Here is a 20,296-nt window from a genome sequence, read left to right on the forward strand (position 1 = left end):
TACCACTAGCACCACCTGGGAAGCCCCATCAACATATGCAATTTTTCTCTTTCCCACATACCCAAGTCCCCCAGTGCTAGTCAATGACTGCATCTAGTTGGTTTTGCCTTTGTCACGCTCTCATGATTTTCTTTCTACTCCTCTCACAACCACTCTAATTCAGCCCTTTCTCACTTTACCCCTAGATTTTGCTAGACCATTCTATTTGGCCTTAATAATTCTCTTGTTTTAATTATTTGTCTTTCTTGCTTGAAAACTTTCAGTGGCTCCGCATGTCTTACATCATTGCTTTCAAACCTCTAGGATAGCCAAGGTTTTTCATAATCATAGCTTTCATTGTTCTCTAACCCAATCTTTTGGGCTTCCCTGGTGGCTCAGCGATAAGGAATTCACTTGCCAATGCAGATGTGTGTTTGATCCCTGGGTCAGGAAGATCCCTTGGAGAAGGAAACAGCAATCCATTCCAGAATTCTTGCCTGGGAAATCCCATTGGTGGCAGTGCCTGGTGGAGTACAGTCCATGGGGTCACAAAGAGTCAGATATGACTTAGCTACTAAACCACCACCACCGACCCACTTCTTTTTACAGCCAGACTAATCTATGAAATCCTGATCATCCTCGCAGGCATACATTTGCCTAGACCATGCTCTCTGTTTCTTCTCTAACAAATCACAGCCAGTGTTTTAGTCCCAGCTGAAGTTTTAACTTATCCATGCAGCTTTCCCTGACCTCCACACCCTAATGATTACAGGTTCTGGTGAACTACAGCAGATATCTGTATCTCTTTTAATGCTTAACTGCATATTATCTCCCTTTTAAAGCACATCCCCTTTCTTCTCACCTATCATTGTCATGTTCTGTAGACAATGTCATACTTTTGTGGTGCCCACAGTACTTAGCCTTGTGTTGGGCACAAAATGGGTGTTATACATAGAAAGTCAGGTGACAAAGATGAGTTCTAGATATAACTGAGGAACTGAATATAATAATAGCTAACACTAACATATATGCTAGGCACTGATGTTTTACATGTATTTTGCATGTATTTTGTTTTACAGGTATTGTGTGTGTTAAGTCGCTCAGTTGGGTCTGACTCTTTGAGACCCTATGGAACCTGCCAGGCTCCTCTGTCCATGGAATCCTCTAGGCAAGAATACTGGAAATGGCAATTTCCTTCTCCAGGGGATCTTCCTGACCCAGGGATCGAACCTGGGTCTCCCACATTGCAGGCAGATTCTTAACCATTTGAGGCACCAGGAAAGCCCATATATGTTAGGCACTGATATAAGAACTTTACATGTATTAACTCATCTAAATCTCACAACAATCCTATGAGATGACGACTATCATCATTCCCACTTTACAGATGCGGAAATTGAGTCACAAAGCTAACAAATTACAGATGTGGGTTCAAACCCAGGCAGTTCAGCTCTGGAATCTCTACTCTTAACCATTTGTTGTTTCACCACCAAGGAGGTGGGGAGAGGGACATGTTGCTGTAAAGAGGATGGAGCAAAGATGGGAGAAGAGTAGATGTGGAGGAATTAAATAATGGGGTAAAAAAATAGAGAAGGAAAAAGAATAGGGGTGATTATAAGTAAAAGACTGGAGAAGAGGGAACAATAGTAAGGAGGAGAATGAATATAAGGAATCATTGACAAATGAAAGGTTAAAAATAGCAAGTCAGTCAATATGGGTTGGGGAGATGAGAAAGACCCAGGAAAACCTGCAAGAGGGGCTGCCATGTTAGGCAGGATGCAGAGAACAAATAAAGGCCATTCTTACAAGATGGTGAAGGTGCCATTGTAGGAGTTGGGCCCTGGCTCAGGCACTCTGTGGAGCTTCTGCTTTGCACTCAGACCAACACACGACAGCGTCTCGTCTTTGCAGGTACAGAGCTTACATACGTTGATGGTTGTGGGGGCATTCTGTACTGGTTGCTTCTTTCCTAGGATACGTTTTACACCAGGGGGACTTTTGGGTTCTGAAAATGGAGTCAAAGGAAAAAGCACCACCTGAGATATCATCTCAGATGGCCTCGGTTGCTGAGATATGCTAACTCCCAGGTCCACAGTTGGGACTGTGGCTTGAGTCAGGTTTGGTGGTGGAAGTGTCACCTCTGGGGGAGCCGTGGTCTGCTGCAGGGCGGTAGAATATTCAGACACCATAGCAGGTTCCGGGGTTATGGTAAGCTCCAGGTTTGCATGATGAGTTGTGACGCTGGGTGATGTTGGAGGCTGACTTTGATCCTTACTTGGGGTCTCCTGCAGGGTTGGAGGAGGTTCAGTCTCTGTATTATTCACTGCGGTAACGTTAACTTCCACATCCATAGGTTGAACCGTGACTTCAGTCAGGTTTGGATGGGCAGGTGTCCCCTCAGGCTGTTCTGAAGGAGACGCTGTGGTCTGTGGCAGGGAAGTAGAAGGTTCAGATGTAGCAGGTTCTGGAGTTACGGTAAGCTCCAGGTCCACGTGATAAGCGGTGACAGCCGGCGACGCCGCCTCGAGTGCTGGACCTGTCACCTCGGAATACAATGGAGGCTGAGCTACAACTTCCTTAATGGGTTTTGGAGGCTGAGCTTGGGTCTGCTGCACAGTTGGAGAAGGTTCGACCTCCACAGTGGATTCTGGAGTTAGTGTAAGTTCCAAGTCCAAAGATTGAAAGGTGACCTCACTCAAGGCTGGGCGCTGAGACTGGACTGGCTTTGGATGTGGCAGTGTTAACTCGGGGTATGGTGGAATAGCTGCAGTCTGCTGCAGGCCTGTGGAATATTCAGCCTCTGTCGTAGGTTCTGGAGTTGTGTTAGGCCTCTGGTCCGATGGTTGAACTGTGACACTGGGCGGCAGTTGGCTCTGAGCTGGCATTGGAACAGTCACCTCTTGCTGCACTGGATGCTGAGCTGGGGTCTCCTGTGTGGCTGGAGAAGATTCAGCCTCATTTGTGGATTCTGGAGTTATGGTAAGTTCCAGGTCCAAAGGTTGAACTGCAAACTCCGTCAACTGAGACTGAACTTGCTCTGGATTTGGAAGCGTCACCTCAGGGGGTTTGGGGCGAAGAGCTGTAGAGGATTCAGCTTCTACAGTAGGCTCTGGAGTTACAGTAGGCTCCGGGTTAAGAGGCTGAACTGTGATGCTGGGCAGTGTTGGATTCTGAGCTTGATACTGGCCTGGAGTTGAATCAGCCACAACCTCCTTAGGTGGCTTTACAGGCTGAGGTGGTAGCTCCTGCATGGTTGGAGAAGGTTCTTCCTCCTTGGTAGGCTCTGGCCTTATGGTCAGTTCAAGGTCCAAAGGTTGAACTGTGACCTCAGTCAAGGTTGGATGTTGAACTTGAACCTGCTCTGGATTAGGAATTGTCGCCTCCAGGGGTGTAGGTTCTGGAGTTATGGTAGGCTTCTGGGCCAAAGGTTTGACTGTGGCACTGGTTAAGTTTGAATGATGAGTCTGATCCTGTCCTGATGTTGAAACTGTCACCTCATAAAGCATTGGAGTTTGTGCTACAATTTCTGTAGGTGGCACTGGAGGCTGAGATGGGGTGCCCTGCAGGGCTGGAGAAGGTTCTGTCTCTTTACGGGGTAGGGCTGGGAACTCCTCTTGGTTTGGAGAAGACCCTACATTCTGAGGGGGCCGTAGAAGCTGAGGAAGGGTCCCCTGAGGGGCTGGAAGTGGTTCCATCTTTGCAGGGGATTCTGATGTCTGAGTCTGAAGCACCTGCTGTGTGGGAGAAGACACCACCTCCTTGGGGGGCTTGAGAGATACAGTTGAGCTCCCCTGGGGAACCGGAGACTGAGCTGGGTGTCCCCCCTGGGCTAACGGAAGCTCTATCCCCCCAGGGGGATCTGGAGTATGAGCAGAGTTCTCCAGCTGCACTGGAGAATGTTCAAGCTCTTTAGTGGGGCCTGGAGTTAGGGCAACTGCCAGATCCACGGATTTTGCAGTGATATGAGGCAACACTAGACCCAGAGGTGAGTCTGTTACCTCATTCTCTACTAAAGATTGAGTAGCAGCATCGTCGGTGTCCTTTGGAGGCTGAGCTGGTTGCTCATGCTGGGCCACAAAAAGTTCATTTTCAGAGGCAGTCAGTGGCTGATTTGAAACCTCTTGCTGGACTGACAAAGGTTTTAACTGCCCAGGGGACACTGTAGACTGAGCTAAGGTTTCCTTTTGGGGTGGAGACGTTTTGACCTTATTAGTGAATGCTGGAGTGATGGTGAGTGCAAGATCCACAGGTTTGATAGTGGCGCTGGGCTGCTGCAGAAGCTGACCTAGAGAAGAAACTGTTGTCACATGATGTTCTGGAGAGATAACTATAATTTCATTAGATAGCTCTGGACGCTGAGCTGTGGCCTCCTGCTGGGGTGGAGAAGGTACAATCTCATGAGCCTGAGGATCCTGAGCTGGGGTCTCCTGTTGTTCTGAAGGTGTAATTTGGGTAACAGCTTCTGGAGATGGGACTGGAGCTGGCACTTGAATTGGCAAAGGTTCAACTTCCTCAGGCAACTGTGAAAGCAGCGTGGGGGCCTCTGGCGGGGATGCAGAAAATTCTGCATTAGTAAGGGGCACTGAGGACTGAGCCAAAGGTATCTGCTGACTTGGAGAAAGTCCTGCCACTGGAGTGGGTTCTGTGGTTATGGTAAGCTCTAGATCTGCAGGTTTGACAGTGATATTGGATATGCCTGAATGTTGACCAGGTTGCTCCACCAGGGTTGCAGCAGATTCTGTCTCCACTGGAGACAGAGCTAGGGTCTCCTGCTGGGTGGGAAAAGATTCAGCCTCATTAGGGGACTCTGGAGACGGAGCAGCATCTTCCTCCTGGACTGGAGAAGATTCAGCTACTCCAAAAGAGTCTGACAGCTGAGTCAGGGTCTCCTGCTGGGTGAGAGAGGGTTCAACTTCCCCAGTAGGCTCAGAAGGCTGAGTTAGTTGCTCCTGTTCACTTGAAGAAGGCTCCACTTCTTCGGGGGCCTGGCCTGTGGTCTCCTGCTGGCTTGGAAAAGCTTCAACTTCCCCGGTAACCTCAGAAGGCTGAGCCGGTTGCTCCTGCTCACTTGAAAGTTCAACCTCCCCCAGGGTCTCTGGAGGCTTCTGCTGAGTTGCAGGAAATTTAGTTTGCTTAGTGAGCGTAGGAGTGATGGTAAGTCCCAAATCATGAGGTTGAAATGTAACACTGTGCAGGTTTGAATGAACCTGATGTTCAATGCCAGGTCGAACTATTACCTCATCGCTAATTGGAACTTGGAATTCATACTCAGTAGGGAACCCTGGAGCTTGAGTTGGGGTCTCTTGATGGAGTAGAGATGCAGCCGTCTCAGGATGCTTTGCAGGCTGAGATAGATCCTCCGGCTGCACTGGAGGAGTTTCAACCCCATATTGTTGCTCTGGAAACTCAGATGGGGCCTCCTGTTGGGCTGGAAGAGGTTCTAACCCCTCAAAGTGCTCTGGAGGCTGAGATAGGATCTCCTGCTGAACTGGAGAAGGTTCCACCTCTTTAGTGACCTCTGGAGTCAAGGTAAGCACCAGATCCAGAGGTTTAACAGTGACATTGTGCAAGTGTGACTGCTGAACTTTATGATGCTCTACTGGTCCAGCTACAGTCTCCTTAGGTGTCTCCAAAGGCTGGGCTAGTGCCTCCTGAGGGCTTGAGGTTTCCACTTCCTTAGGTGCCTCTGAAGACTGAGACAGAGCCTCCTGCTGAAGTAGAGGTAGTTCTACCTCTTCAGTGGGCTCCAGATGCTGAGCCTGGGCCTCCTCCTGGGATGAAAAAGATTCAGCCTCCTCAGGCATCTCTTCTTGGGATAAAGATTCCAACTGCTCAGTGGGCGATGGTCGGCGAGTGTGGTGCACCTGCTGAGATGAAGAAATTTCAGCCTCAGGGGGCTCTGGAGGTTGATCTGGGCTCCCCAGAAAATCCGTAGGTAGGCTCTCCTCAGGATAAAAGGCATCCATAGTGGAATCTAAATAATCATCCTGCAGTTCTTCTAGACCCTGATTTTTTTTTCCAAGTTGTCTTGTAGTTCCAACAACAACTTTGGCAAGAGGTCGATGCTTAACAAGATCTTTCTTCAGGTTTGAAGGTGAAACAATAAACTTCGTTGGTTTTGAGCTCTTACTACCTAGAGGTGGAACAAGTATTTCAAATGATTGGTGATTTTCAGCCTGATCTATAGTTTTAGTCTTACTTTTGTGTTGAGGAGGCAGAACCAAGGCTTGATTCTGATCCCAATCTAGCACTGGAACTGCTACTGGGAGCTTTTGATGCTGGGTTAGCTTGTCATCCAGATCCTCGTGTAGAATAGCAAACTTATCTGGCTCTGCCAACAGCTCTCCGGCTGAATCCGAGTCTAGGTATGGAACCAGAGTCTCACTCAAATCCTCATGAGGCAGGGCCAACATGTGGTCTGGAGAGGAGGAAGTCAAGTAATTAAAGCCCCCCGGCTCTGCCAGGGGTGTGAGTGCATGGGGCAATTCGGGCAGGAGGTCAGAGGAGTGTGAAGACCAGGGCTCAGTCAGCCCTGGGGGGTCCGAGGTCAACTGGACAGGGCCCTGGGCCCACTCCAGAGGCTGAGCTGCCTGAACCAAAAGCCACAACGGTTGCCAGGTAAGGAGGAGCCAGCGGCGCAGCGGGGACATGACATGCGGAGGCTCCCGGGCGCAGCGACCCAGGCCAGTGGGGCGCCAGCGCCGCCCCTGAGCGGGAGCCGAACCGTTATGTGAGCCCGCAACGAGCGCGCACCGTTAGCAACCGCGCGCCCCTCCCCCGCCCCGCGTCCAGCCCTTTAGTTACGACACCTTTAGTTACGACACCTTTATTAGGTTCGAACCAATCTGCGCCATCTGAGTGCGCCTTTTTCCCAGAGTCACCAGGGCGCAAACCAAGCCGTCCTTCCTCTCGCACAGTGACCTCCGGTCGGGCCCTCTCCCCAGCCTACCCCAGCCCCTCCCTGGCTCTGCGCAACCAGGCAGGATTTGGGCTGCAGACGTAAATGGCCCTGGACGCTGACAGCCCAGGGGTTGGGGGAGGAGTGGAAGGGGATGCAGAGCTTCCCAAGGAAGCCCCAGAGGCCAAGCATTCTGGGAAATTCAGAAGTGCTAGTCCAGTTCTGGCACTGTGAACTCTTGCTCCTCAAAGCTTAAGTCTGAGAGGCATTCTTCCTCCCCTTGGCCACACGGCTTCCAGGAAAAGCAGCTGACCTGCAAAATGAGCAGGGCTAGTTAGGCTGGCGGGAGGGGAACACACCTTATAATTTTTAAGTTATTAAAAAATGTTGCTCTTTCCTCTAAACTTTCAGTACCCAAGTCTGGTCATTAATTCACCACTTTGCTGTTAAGGGTTACCACCAAATCAGTGATGACTTTGAAATTTCTGTAGGAGAGGCTTTGGGCAAGTGAGCAAGTCATTCTGGGAAAGAATGTCTAACCAAGTGAATGGCCCTTTACATTACCATGGGAAAACTTGCCCCATCCCACCTCGTTTCAACACAGCCATTAATCTACAAAAATTGCAGTGTCACTTTATAGAGTCCTGCTCTGTGTACACACCTGGACAAAACACTGAAGATGTTAAAAGTCAGCCTGTTTTAGTAATTTTCTTGAAATACTGTAACTAAGCACACAGTTTACTTTCTTCACAGTCCTTTTAAATAATGTAGTCCTTTTTGTTTGGCAAGACCTCTAACATTTAAACTCCAAAAGAAAAGCTTTACTGGGGTTCAGCCCCGATTGGATCCAGGGGTTCCCTCGGGAGGACGGCATCGGCGACTGAGAGAAATAAAGAAAGAGATAAGGAAAGAATTTTTCAGTTAAGAAAATAGAGGAGAGAAAAGAGGCTGATATTCCTTGGTTTATGCAGAAAGCCAATAAAGCCCCAGCATGGGACTTGCCCTGTTCACGTAGGCCGCAGGCGCCCTCTTGAATAGCTGAAGGTGCCCCACCTTAGGCACCTTCTCGAGTGGGTCTTAGAAGCCCAGGCAGGAAAGTGAACGCAGAGGGCCCCTGCACTCCAGGGAATCAGCCTGAAAAGGAAAGAGAAAGAACCACATGGGGAGACCAAGCTTTGGTGAGCAAGGCCCACACTTTATTTTCCAAAGTAGTTTTTATACCTTAAGTTGTGCATAGAGGATAATGTGGGGGAGGGGGGCGGGTAGAGTCATGCAAGGTCAGCAGTCCTTGATCCTTATCGAAGCCAGGCTTTCTTTCTGCAAACTTATCATATGCAAAAGCTTTTAGGTGCTTTACATCATCTTCTGGTCAGGAGACCTGTTAACATTTTATGACCCTTTCTTCAGAAAACTTATTTTTCTCTAAAGGTGATTATTCTAAGTCAGGCGCCACCCTCTGAAAGCATTAGATAAAGTTGCATTCCTATAGGGCAAAAGTGTGGTGGGCTATAACAAGAAAAGAATTAACTCAAGGGTCCAAGGTTACAAACATTAAAGCTACTACTTATATTTCTATATACCAACTATATTAATCAGTACACTCCCAGGGACACAGTAGGTAAGGGATATGGAAACTTGGCAGCAAGCATTAGCTCAACAAAGAAATCCTCTACTAGTTCTATTCTAACGATTTTAACTCTCTGAGAAGCTCTGCATTGTTAGAATATCTTAAGCTTCCTGTGCCTCTCGTGGCTGGGAGGCTGTGAACAATCACAAGCATAGCTGCAAGAGTCCAAACAAACGTGTCAGGCAAGCTAGAAAGTCATCAGAGGGGTTTGAATTGAAACACTCCTATAATGCCCAGGAGACTTATTAACTAGAATTTTAAGTTGATTTTCTTATAGAGAAAGGTGGTTGGGGATAGCCCCCTGTTAATGTCAGAAGAGTTGGTGAAAGTCGTGAAATAGTAAAACAGACAAATTTTGGTTTTGGGGTAGATGCTCGGGCAGGTCCAGTGGGGCCCCTTGAGCCCTGACTCGCCTTTGTATATCAGGCCTCTCGGCATGACCTTTGTCATGGGTGGGAACTCCCGTGCTGGCTCCTGGCAGAGCTTCATCTTATTCCCACTGTCCAACCTAATGCTTTTTAAATGGAACTGATTCAAAGATTGGCCTCATTTGGGAACGGATTTGTTTTTATAATCAGGTTTCCAAAATCTTTAGCATCAATACCGAATCCTTTCCTCTCTCATTTCATAGGAAGTTAGCCTTCTAAAAGCCCAAACTTGGGTATGTTTGAAGTTTCCTTGACTTATTTGATTTAAATTGAATTAAAATAATTATTTTGTAAAGAAAAAACTTTCAAAATTTTTGTTTTTCAGGATATAACCACCTTTTCTTTCTCTACTTTCTTCTCTTCAAAACACACTTTGCAACATTGGGGTGGGTTAAATAATCAGAAATCTAGCCCCAAATTAAGTTCTCAATGACATGAAACACATTTTTTGCTCTTTTTTTTAAAATCCTATATGCAGTACATTAATGTTTTCTTTTAGAAATTACTTTGACAACTTAATCCCTGATTTGAGGCATTCATATAACTGGTTTACAGAAAGGTCCTTCAGCAAAATATTTCACACAAAATACATATGAAATCTGGGTAGAACACCTTATTTGAAAGGCATTAATACAGTTTTCACACACTGTAGCATAATCACAACAAATTAAAGCCATAATTACTTTGTTCCCAAATGCCCACAATTCTGTTTGAGGGGAGTTCTAAGAGGCCTGTGTCTTCTCCTGTGTCCACAACTGTACAAGTACCTCATGGTCCTCAACCCTGCTCTCCAAATTTAAATAAGGGGTCAGAGAGAAGGCTCAGACATCAGGAAAATTCCTAGAAACTTCCTGCCTCAAAAGCAGTTTCAGAGTTTATCATTTCCCTAAGGATGATGGAGCTGAGCAGACATAGACATGCCAAGAATCTTCTAGCTGTTTTGAATTATGGCTACCCTGGCTTTGAATCCCTTCAGTCTTTCTCTCCACATACTTGAATTAAATCCTGTAGTTCCTCTTCAGTTCTAGCATCTGTGACCTCTTCACAGGATCTATACGCCACAGCTATTTTACCACTTTCTGAAATAGAGTTAACAAATATCAATTCAGAAATTTTGTTCCAAAACTTCCTGTGCACAATGGTAGCATCCAATAATTAGACATTCTTTTTATTTCTAAAAGCAGAAAACAAGAGCATTTTCCTAGCAGTTCCCTCATTCGACACATATCATTACTATTTGTGAAAAAATATGTAAGAGAAGTATCAATTTTGGTTCAAAAACCTTTATGATCTTAGAAGTAAGAACTAAGGAATGATGTAGTAAAAGCTGTGGAAACAAAACAGTTCAATCACAATATGATTCAATAGGAAGGCATTAAGGAGGGGTCAAAGTGAGTTCAAACCGGGGATAGATACCACTGGACTATACAGGAAATGTCATATTAGAAGCGAGGCAAGTGTCTACTACTTGGGACCAAAATTCTACCAGATACAATGAACAAAGCTTTGGAGAGAATTTTACTGGCCTATGTACCTTTTGGACTACACAGCTTCCCTCAAGGCAAACTACAGCCACCAGGCTTTTCAGTTTAAGGAATTCTGAGTGCATATAAGGAACACCATTTGCATATTCAGTTCAGTTCAGTTCAGTCGCTCAGTCATGTCTGACTCTTTGCAACCCCATGAACCGCAGCACACCAGGCCTCCCTGTCCATCACCAACTCCCAGAGTTCACTCAAACTCACGTCCATTGAGTCGGTGATGCCATCCAGCCATCTCATCCTCTGTTGTCCCCTTCTCCTCCTGCCCCCAATCCCTCCCAGCATCAGAGTCTTTTCCAATGAGTCAACTCTTCACATCAGGTGGCCAAAGTACTGGAGTTTCAGCTTTAGCATCATTCCTTCCCAAGAACACCCAGGACTGATCTCCTTTAGAATGGACTGGTTGGATCTCCTTGCAGTCCAAGGGACTCACAAGAGTCTTCTCCAACACCACAGTTCAAAAGCATCAATTCTTTGGCGCTCAGCTTTCTTCACAGTCCAACTCTCACATCCATACATGACCACTGGAAAAACCATAGCCTTGACTAGATGGACCTTTGTTGGCAAAGTAATGTCTCTGCTTTTGAATATGCTATCTAGGCTGGTCATAGTTTTCCTTCCAAGGAGTAAGCGTCTTTTACTTTCATGGTTGCAATCACCATCTGCAGTGATTTCGGAGCCCCCCAAAATAAAGTCTGACACTGTTTCCACTGTTTCCCCATCTATTTCCCATGAAGTGATGGGACCAGATGCCATGATCTTAGTTTTCTGAATGTTGAGCTTTAAGCCAACTTTTTCACTCTCCTCTTTTACTTTCATCAAGAAGCTTTTGAGTTCCTCTTCACTTTCTGCCATAAGGGTGGTGTCATCTGCATATCTGAGGTTATTGATATTTCTCCCGGCAATCTTGATTCCAGCTTGAGCTTCTTCCAGCCCAGCATTTCTCATGATGTACTCTGCATATAAGTTAACTAAGCAGGGTGACAATATATAGCCTTGATGTACTCCTTTTCCTATTTGGAACCAGTCTGTTGTTCCATGTCCAGTTCTAACTCTAACCCCTGAGCAAACAACCTAGACAGTTAGTTTGGTTCTCAAAGGTTGTTACTGGAATTGACAGATGGAGATTCTGCCTGGTGACCAGGGAAGTCAAACTTCACTGGAACAACTGCCCAGGCCGGAAGGCTGACACCAGTCCAAGGCCAACTCTGACAAGCAAATAAGGTCTCTGACAAGCAAATAAGGTCTCTGACAACTTAGCTAGCATTTCTCAGTCCCTAAGCCTGCAGGGCTGTGAAACAGGGGAGCAATTCTGTTCCAGGGATATACCAACCATGAACTTTCCTTTGGGCACAGCCTGTGACATTCTCACCCTATATAACTCAATAGGGTACATAATCAATCTATTCAATAGCATGATCACACTCAAGGCTCACAAAAAATGTATATATAAGAATCGTATTCACCCAATATATCAGAAATGAAAACTGAAACTGATTCCAAAAACATAATCTAATCAACTCTTCAATAAAATGACGATAATAATAATAGCCAAAATATTTTGTGTTTACTATGTTCCAGGCATGGTTCTAAGACTTTACATTCATCATCTTACAATATCCCCCACAAGGTAAGCTGAAATACTAACCCTACTTATAGATAAAGAAATTGCAGCTTAGAGATATTTAATACCTTCAAATCTCTCTGGCTAGAAAACCTAAAATTGCAACAACAACAAAAATCTAAGAGACAAAGTCAGGACTCAAACACAGGTGTCCAAGGCTTATAGTCACTATACTATTCTGTATGATACGTCAGCAATCGAGAAACAAGAACCGGATCAAACACTTTCTATATGAACTGAGGCAAGTCAGTCTACATCTAAACAGTGGGGACAATAATATTTGTGTCATTTTTCTCATAAACGCCACAAAGAACAAATTTGAGACTGTTGTTGTGAAAGCATTTGGTAAATGAAAGAATATGTAGTGTTTTATTTATTTTTAAACATTCTTTTTTTTACTTTTTATTTACCTATTTACTTGGCTGTGCCAGGTCTTAGCTGTGACATGCAGAATCTTTAGTTGTGGCATGTGGGAGCCACATGCTACTTCACTGATGAGAGATCAAACCCAGGCCCCCTGTATTGGGAGCACAGGGTCTTAGCCACTAGACCACCAGGGAAATCCCTATGTTGTGTTTTAGATAACCATTATTTTCATCCAAATAACTTTTCAAATAAGTTTAATTGCTCATTGAAACTGAAGTACTTTAAGGAGAATCAAAAAAAGTCTTACCTAAAACCACAATCTGCAGTTTCTGGAATGCATCCGTCATAGCCTTCTGAATAGCAAGCTTCTGGGTTTTCTTCCTTTTCATAAGGAGTGATAATGGCCCTAAATCCAACCAAAACAAATGAATTTAAAATGCTTATCTGGATAACTGATTTCTAGGTTATATGTTTAAAAATTTAAAAATGCACCTGTGATTCTTAGATCATTATCTTAGTGATTAAGGGTGAACACAACACTAGGGTATGGTTGAATGACTACGATGCAGTTATATTCTGGCAGGGCAGGTTTTCCCTGCTCACATCTATTCTTGAAGTTCCTGAAATACTGGATGGGAGATGCAAACCAAGAACATGACACAAATCTCTCATTTCTCACAGATTCCACATGGACAAGCTACAGCCATGCTCCTGCAGACTCCTGCGTTGAGAGGGCTGGATTCACACAGTGAGACAGATGCTCTGGCCTCTCCCCAGGCATCACTCTTAGGTGGATGGTGGGGCCTCCTCCACTCCCTTTGCTAACAGCCCTACTTCTGACTGAAGCCCAAGTGCTATGGGAATCCATACCAATGGGAATCCCCTTTCCAGGGATCTACATTTGACTTTCTCCACTCAAGCCCTTCCATAGGAGGCAAAGGACTGAACCTTTACACAAGAGTTTATTTAAATCTTTAGACAATGATTTTGTTGGGATAACTGAAGGCCACAAGAGATCTGTATTTGAAGGACTATTTTAGCAGAAAACAATTAACCAAAAATGGGAAAAAAAAAAAAAACCACCTTAATTTTCCCTCCTCCCTGGCAGGCAGTCAGTTCTAAAACTCTAAAGTTTAAGGTCCTGTCAGGTATTGCCTAAGTTAAAATCCTATGTGGCAAAGGAGAGAAACTCTGCCCAGGACTTCAGCTGCTTGGCAAAGGTGATGATGTATCTGAAAAGGCGTGTTTCAGAAAGAAAGGAAAACAGACCTTCTTCCAAGTTATCCAAAGGTTCCTCAGCCATGCCAACTCCTGGACTTCTGCACTCATAGGATGGCAACACCACCTCTAAAGCACAGAAGAACTTCAGGCTTTGCCTCTGAAGAGGTGCCACCATATCTTCATTTTCCGTTTCTTCTTCAGGGTCAGAAAGATCCTGAAGCTGTTAGGATTTTGAATTAAAGATTATACTTCAAAATATTCTGTTTTGAAAACTAAAAAACTCCCATCAATCCCAGTTAATAGTTGAGGTGTCATATAGCTTCAAAATCAAGTGAGATTTGCAAATGAATTACTAGGTACAGAGAACTATTTTTTATTATACATCACACAAATACTGGAGAAAATTATGGACACTGCCATTTAAGTCACTGAGATGATCACGAATTCTAGGTGGCATGTCCATGCTCAGATACTTCCACATGGAAGTCTTTTCCATCTCCTCCCTGTAGCCCAGTTCTAGTTTTCTTTCTAAAGTCAAGGAGTTCAATGTTGAAAGGGGCCTGGTTGGTCAAAGAAAATCTAGAGCTTACCTTGATGATCCTTTTTGACCATCCATTGAAACCAAAGTAGTAATTTGCCAATTCTTGGCATCTGGAGCTGTTTAGGGCAAGGGCGTTGTGTTGAACTGCCTTATGTTGGGTGCCAAGACGAATCTAAAGACATAAGAACCCTAAAAATATCACAATCTGACATAGACTTATTTTGAATATACCTGTTTGTCAATACCAGTTTCACATTCTTGTGTTGTTTAGTTGCTGAGTTGTGTCTGACTCTTGTGACCCCATAGACTGTAGCCTTCCAGGTTCCTCTGTCCATAGGATTTCCCAGGCAAGAATACTGGAGTGGGTTGCCATTTCCTCCTCTGGGGGATCTTCCCACCCAGGGAGTTAACCCTCATCTCCTGAATTGCAGCCAGATTCTTTATCACTGAGCCACCTGGGAAACCCCAACCAATTTCAGAGTGGTTGTAAAGATTATATATGACATTTTAAGCAATGAGTTCACAGTGAGCCCTAAATAAGTGTTCTTTATTATTTTTAATAAGTCAGTATTTTTCTGCATCATTTCCAGAACCCCTGATTCATCGGAAGGTTTCCCTGACCTCTGGTGGTGAAAGTGATGATGAAAGCAACCAAGGAAGCCCAGCAGAAGCCTATTATAGGGCTGTGGGTAAGCAAAGGAAGAAAACTTTTAGTCATCTTATCCCCATCTTATCCTGCTTGAGAATATGACCTGAAGGGGAGATAAGGTAGACCTGCCACTGAAGTAGGACCTTAATCTGTAGCACCCCCTCCCCAAGTTACTAACCCCTGTTAGAAGAGGGAATACACATACCTCTATAAATTTTATAAGTAACCAAAAGATTTAGAGATTCATCTACATTAACAAGCTTCTTTGAGAGTATAAATATTTCCAGCATTAACTCTCCAAATAACTTACACAGTATCACATTACTGTGGATTTTTTACATCACTAGCGCTTTATTAAATGTCTATTTCCATTTTAAACAGGGTGTAGTATATAAATATATTAATAAAAATTCAAATAAAGTCAAAGCATTATTAATTCTTTATTGCTCTGTTTGTGGATCTTCCTCTATCACTAGTTTATGAACTTCTTAAGTGCTGGAAGGAACCATATCTTGTTACCAGGAACAAGCATAATTCTTGGCATATAATAGAGGGCTGAGGGTCTGTTGACTCAGTGAACGAATGAAAGAATGAGTAAATAAGAAAATGAAATTACTTTTTCCAACTGAAGCTGCCTGCTGGGAAGGAGAAATGAAGACTAATTGTTAAATGTTGAATGTCTTGTGGGAGGCTAGGCCCTGTATGGTGAGTCATAATTCAGCTGTCCTGGACAATAAGGAAGCCTCAGAAGAGCTCTGAGCGTAGTAGAGACAGTCTACATCTGGGATAACTTTGCCACAGTTCTCACTGGCAAACAACATATAATTAAACTAGGAAACAACTGGGAGGCGGGTAAAAACTCAAGGTTCTGCATTACATAAAGAAATCTAATATGAATGCCCTTTCCTCTCAACTGTATAGTGACTTATAGAATATTTTCTTCATTTCTCTATCAGTGATGGGTTTTATGGTCTGCAAATCTCAAAACCTAAGCTTACGGAATGGTCTTAATGGTCAATATAAGAAAAAGAGCTCATTACTCACAACTGATACCAAGTAATCGTTTCATAATCTTTCCAGTAATATCTAAGTGGGTACATGAAATGGTCGCAGCCAGTAGCAGGCAGATCATAGTCTCCAAATTAAAGAATGTCTGACAGGAAATCACTTCAATCATAGTGAGGAGAGCCCAGATTGAAGAGGGTATGAAACAGGGTACAAAAGTGGGAAGTACTGTACCTAGAGTCACGTCTGAGGAGAGTTTTCAGATTCAATCAAGGTTAAACCAGTGAGGAAAGAAATATGGGTAAGAATAGGCAGCAAGGTCAGTGGGAAGTAGCCAGATCAAAAAACCAACCACAGGGTCTTCCCTGGTGATCCAGTGGTTAAGACTCCACTGTGCAAAGCAGGGGACGTGGGTTCAATCCTTGGTCAGGGAATTAAGATCCCACACGCCCCGGCGCCACAACTAAGACTTGACCCAGCCAAACAAATAAATAAATATTTTTAAAAAGAAGAAGCAGCCAACCAGAGGAGACATACAGTTATAAAGTGAAAGGCTTGGGAAATCTAAGCCTTACTCACTTATTCAGAGGAATTGAAAAAATCCTTGGAAAAGGAATGGTGGCTGAGTGGAGGGATATAATGAAATTTTCATTCTGGGGCTCTGGGGAAGTAAAACTGGCTGGCATGTTACTATGGAGCCATATTATTAGAATAATCATGCACTAAAGAATATTTTAACCATTTTCTGGAAACTGAAGGGAGTTCTGAATAGGCAGTTTGAGAATGATGATGATGATGATAAAGCATCCTTTATGTTACAACTGACTAAAGACTTTGTCAAGCTCACATATTTAAAATTCATATAAAACTATAAAGAACTCTTGTGAAGATTTAAATTAAGGGGCAGCATGAAATGACATGGGGTTTAACATCAGTAAGTTTGGGTTTGACCTCTAGTTTCCATATTTATTGTCATGAACCTTAAGTAAGTCAGTTAACCATCCTGAGTTCGAGTTTCTTTAAAAAAGAAGAGAAAAGAAATGGGGGTGAGGGGAAGAAATGGGGAGCTGTGGGGGGCGGTAAGTGGAGCAATGCATCTCAAAGCATTCTGTAAATGCTTTGAGTGCTTTACAAACGTTGGCCTATTCGTTTTAAATTCAGCACTTCATCCCAGCGGAGCGAGGAATTCCACATTTGGACCCACCTTCACTGGAGATTTCTGGAAAAGCTGCTTCTGGTTGCATGCCTTTTGGGCTCTGTAAGCATCCCTCGCTGAATAAAACTTGATGACGGCATAAAATCCAGGACCGGCCACGGCTGCGTTTGGGAAGACTCGGACCGAATACAGAAGGCCGAACTGGGAGAAGACTGTGAACAGAGAATGCTGTAGGGTGGTCCCACGCTAAGTAAGAGCAGGAAATTTCAAGCCCAGGAAACAAAATTGCCCATTCCCTTATATTCCCCCCAGCCCTTCGCCACAGGCGACGGTGGTGAGCCTCCAACTCCAAACACTTCTCATTTCACAAACAAGTTTCCCTCTGAACTGCTAAGCTTCGAGAAGCATTAGGAGGCAGTGTGAGGCCTGCTGGGAGCTCTCTCTCAAAAATCTGTAAGGACGAGTTGACTGCTCCGGTCGGCTCTAGAGCTAAGATTCCTCTCAGCAAAGACCACAGGCGGGCTAGGTGCTGAAGCAGCGCCCCCGGGGCTCCCAATTACTAGGACGCGAGGCGACTTTCTCCATCCCTCCCTCCACCCCGGCCTGGCTCACTTGCAAGGCCTCGGCCGTGGGTCCAGAGCTCAGTTCCCACACAAGCAAGGTTTTGTCGCTCCCTGTGGGAACCGCAAAAGGTACCAACTCCGCCATCCTACGGTCACCGCGCGTGCGCGGCTCGAGAGCAAGCCGCACTGCGCCTGCGCACGGCGCGCCCGCGCTTTTTTAAAAGGAGCGCGTGAGGGGGCGGGGCCAGCTATGGGGGAGTGAGACGAGGGCGGTGCTCGGACCTCTCCTTCGCCCGCCCTCTCCTGGCGGGTCTCCGCCTCTAGTTCCCCTTCCGCAGCTCCGTCGCCGGGGAGACGTTGGAGTTTAGTGAGTCTACACCAGTGTATTTTGTGGATTGAGTCCAAAGCGTTAGTTTACTGGATCGAATGGTGCGGACTTTATAGCAGCTGGCTTCATCTTCAGACTCCCAGGGAAGACTAGAGTACTAAGTGAAAGTGAAGTCGCTCAGTCGTATCCGACTCTTTGCGACCCCATGGACAGTAGCCTACGAGGCTCCGCCGTCCATGGGATTTTCCAGGCAAGAATACTGGAGTGGGCTGCCATTTCCTTCTCCAGGTGATCTTCCCAACCCAGAGATCTAACCGGGGTCTCCTGCATTGCAGACAGACGCTTTACCGTCTGAGCCACCAGGGAAGCCCAGAGTAGCAATGGCACCCCACTCCAGTACTCTTGCCTGGAAAATCCCATGGACGGAGGAGCCTGGTGGGCTGCAGTCCATGGGGTCGCTAAGAGTCGAACACGAGTGAGCGGCTTCATTTTCACTTTTCACTTTCATACATTGGAGAAGGAAATGGCAACCCACTCCAGTGTTCTTGCCTGGAGAATCCCAGGGACGGGGGAGCCTGGTGGGCTGCCGTCTGTGGGGTCGCACAGAGTCGGACACGACTGAAGCGACTTAGCAGCAGCAGCAGTAAATACCCACTGAATTTTAAAATTTTAGATGTCCCGACTCTGTGGGAAATGACCACCAAAGATGCAACACTTGGACTTAAGAGTGTTTGTTTCCATGAGTTTTAAAATATGCAAATCAAGGTATAACTTACTAAAGCCATCAACAGTCTAGTTTGAAATCCTTAAAAAGCTGGTTTCTAGCCCGTTTTCCTAAAGTACCCCCAAATCACCTGCCATATTTCTGTACGCCTACCACGACTTTCTCCACTTCAATATATCAGAACTTTAGCCTCACTCATTACCTACTTCTGAGCTCTTTTACTTCAAAAATAGTTGACCTTAGAGGAATAACTTGCATCTTGATATTGTTTCAAACCAATAACTACAGATTTTATTATCTATTTCATTATTCTTGCATTCATTGTATGTGTCCATTTATTCATTGTATCCATTGTTCACAGATGTCTCTGCTTCTCCAGCTGGATTATGAACACCACATGAACAACAGTTACCATTTATCATCCTTCTTCTTGTACCTAGCACACACTCATAATCTATTAGGTACTCAAATATAGGTGGAATTAATCATGAATAAATTAACACATTCTTTGCACAAGGAATGGTTTAATAATTCCAAAAAAAAAAAAAAAAAATAGAGAAGCTTCTTTCATCGTGGTCTTCTTGGTTTGCAAATGACAGTCAGGAACCAGGGACCTGGGCCTGGATGGGAACAAGGAGGAAGCCCTAGAAAACCATTTATTCCTGGGGCTCTGGTCAGTTTTATTTGTAAATGGGAAGGGAAGAAAATAACATGAAGTGGAGGCAAGAGGAAGAAGAATTGAAGAATTCCCGAGTGAGGAGAGGAGTTCTGGAATGACTCCACTACAGGCCTGCTCCCTGCCTCATGCCAGGTGACAGCCTGTCATCCAGTAGGAGAGGGGCCGGCCAGCACAGTGCAACCTCCATTTTACCCTATGAAGAGAAAGAAGAGTGGTTCTTGCTCTCTACTTAGCAGCTGCTTCTTAACACCTGACCCAGCGTTACGTGAGTTTTCCATACAGAGCAACGCCCAGAAACCCCTTCATTCCCAGCTCTCTACTGGGTCCTCCTGTGGCCCCTCTGATTCTTCCTTTAATTTCTGTCATCCATAGTGTTTGCTCTTTCCCCCTACTTAGTATACTTCCACATTTTCAAATCCTCACCTCCTTCTGAAGGGGGAGAGCACTTTTTTGCAGGGCTGAGAGTTACTAAAAAAAAAAAAAAAAATCCCAGGTGTAACTATTGACTTTCCCTTCAGAAAGGTCAGCCCTAACAGTCATCAATGCCCCCTCCTCTCTCTCTCTCTTCTTTTGATAATGTTGCTATGTGCATTCATTAAAAAAAAATATTTATTTGGCTCTGCCGGGTCTTAGTAGTGACATGTGGGATATAGTTCCCTGACAAGGGATTGAACCTGGGCCCCCTGCTTTGGGAGTGTGGAGTCTTAGCCACTGGACCACGAGGGAAGCCCCAGTGCCCCTTATTTTGCATGGTGTTTTTGGAGCATTCAGGCTTTCCTGGTGGCTCAGATGATGAGGAATCCGCCTGCAATGCAGGAGACCCAGGTTCAATCCCTGGGTAGGGAGGATCCCCTGGAGAAGCGAATGGCAAACCACTCTAGTATTCTTGCTTGGAGAATTCCATGGACAGAGCAGCCTGGCGGGCTACAGTGTGTGGGGTTGCAAAGACTTGGACATGACTAACACT

General features: G+C 45.1%; 3 protein-coding genes and 1 long non-coding RNA gene across 8 annotated transcripts in view; 1 reads left to right on the forward strand and 3 right to left on the reverse strand.

Annotated features, from left to right (window-relative positions):
* LOC614269 (leucine-rich repeat-containing protein 37A) overlaps positions 1–6,723 on the reverse strand; it is a 50,002-nt gene extending 43,279 nt beyond the window's left edge. Inside the window, exon 1 of the mRNA XM_015458910.3 lies at positions 1,786–6,723. Within this exon, the coding sequence (XP_015314396.2) occupies positions 1,786–6,629 (4,844 nt within the window). The 5' untranslated portion in view covers positions 6,630–6,723. The remainder of the gene's footprint in view (positions 1–1,785) is intronic.
* On the forward strand, positions 5,421–17,124 carry LOC132343090 (uncharacterized). The gene is made up of 5 exons (XR_009491766.1): positions 5,421–5,508; positions 12,055–12,103; positions 13,145–13,253; positions 14,816–14,914; positions 17,041–17,124. It is a non-coding gene; the product is annotated as an uncharacterized lncRNA (long non-coding RNA).
* RDM1 (RAD52 motif containing 1) lies at positions 6,793–17,765 on the reverse strand. Of its 3 annotated transcripts, none has more exons than NM_001192351.1 (7): positions 17,648–17,743; positions 17,084–17,263; positions 14,275–14,397; positions 13,733–13,904; positions 12,771–12,869; positions 9,926–10,011; positions 6,793–7,190 (listed from the first exon to the last, which is right to left on the reverse strand). In NM_001192351.1, the coding sequence occupies exons 1-7, from the start codon at positions 17,741–17,743 to the stop codon at positions 7,089–7,091; spliced, it is 858 nt and encodes a 285-aa protein (NP_001179280.1). In that variant the 3' UTR covers positions 6,793–7,088. The 3 variants fall into 3 exon arrangements, with proteins under 3 accessions (NP_001179280.1, XP_059733953.1, XP_059733952.1); XM_059877969.1 differs by lacking the exon at positions 6,793–7,190 and adding an exon at positions 7,540–8,011 and having other exon boundaries at positions 17,648–17,765; XM_059877970.1 differs by lacking the exon at positions 9,926–10,011 and having other exon boundaries at positions 6,822–7,190; positions 17,648–17,765.
* Positions 17,766–19,157: 1,392 nt separating this feature from the next.
* LYZL6 (lysozyme like 6) overlaps positions 19,158–20,296 on the reverse strand; it is a 29,656-nt gene continuing 28,517 nt past the window's right edge. For 2 of the 3 annotated variants that reach the window (XM_059878195.1, XM_024980351.2), the window contains one exon: positions 19,174–19,522. In XM_059878195.1, the coding sequence (XP_059734178.1) occupies positions 19,453–19,522 (70 nt within the window). In that variant the 3' untranslated portion in view covers positions 19,174–19,452. 3 annotated transcript variants of the gene reach the window in all.

Source organism: Bos taurus, chromosome 19 (assembly GCF_002263795.3).
Source record: "Bos taurus isolate L1 Dominette 01449 registration number 42190680 breed Hereford chromosome 19, ARS-UCD2.0, whole genome shotgun sequence".
Taxonomy (NCBI): Eukaryota; Metazoa; Chordata; class Mammalia; order Artiodactyla; family Bovidae; genus Bos; species Bos taurus.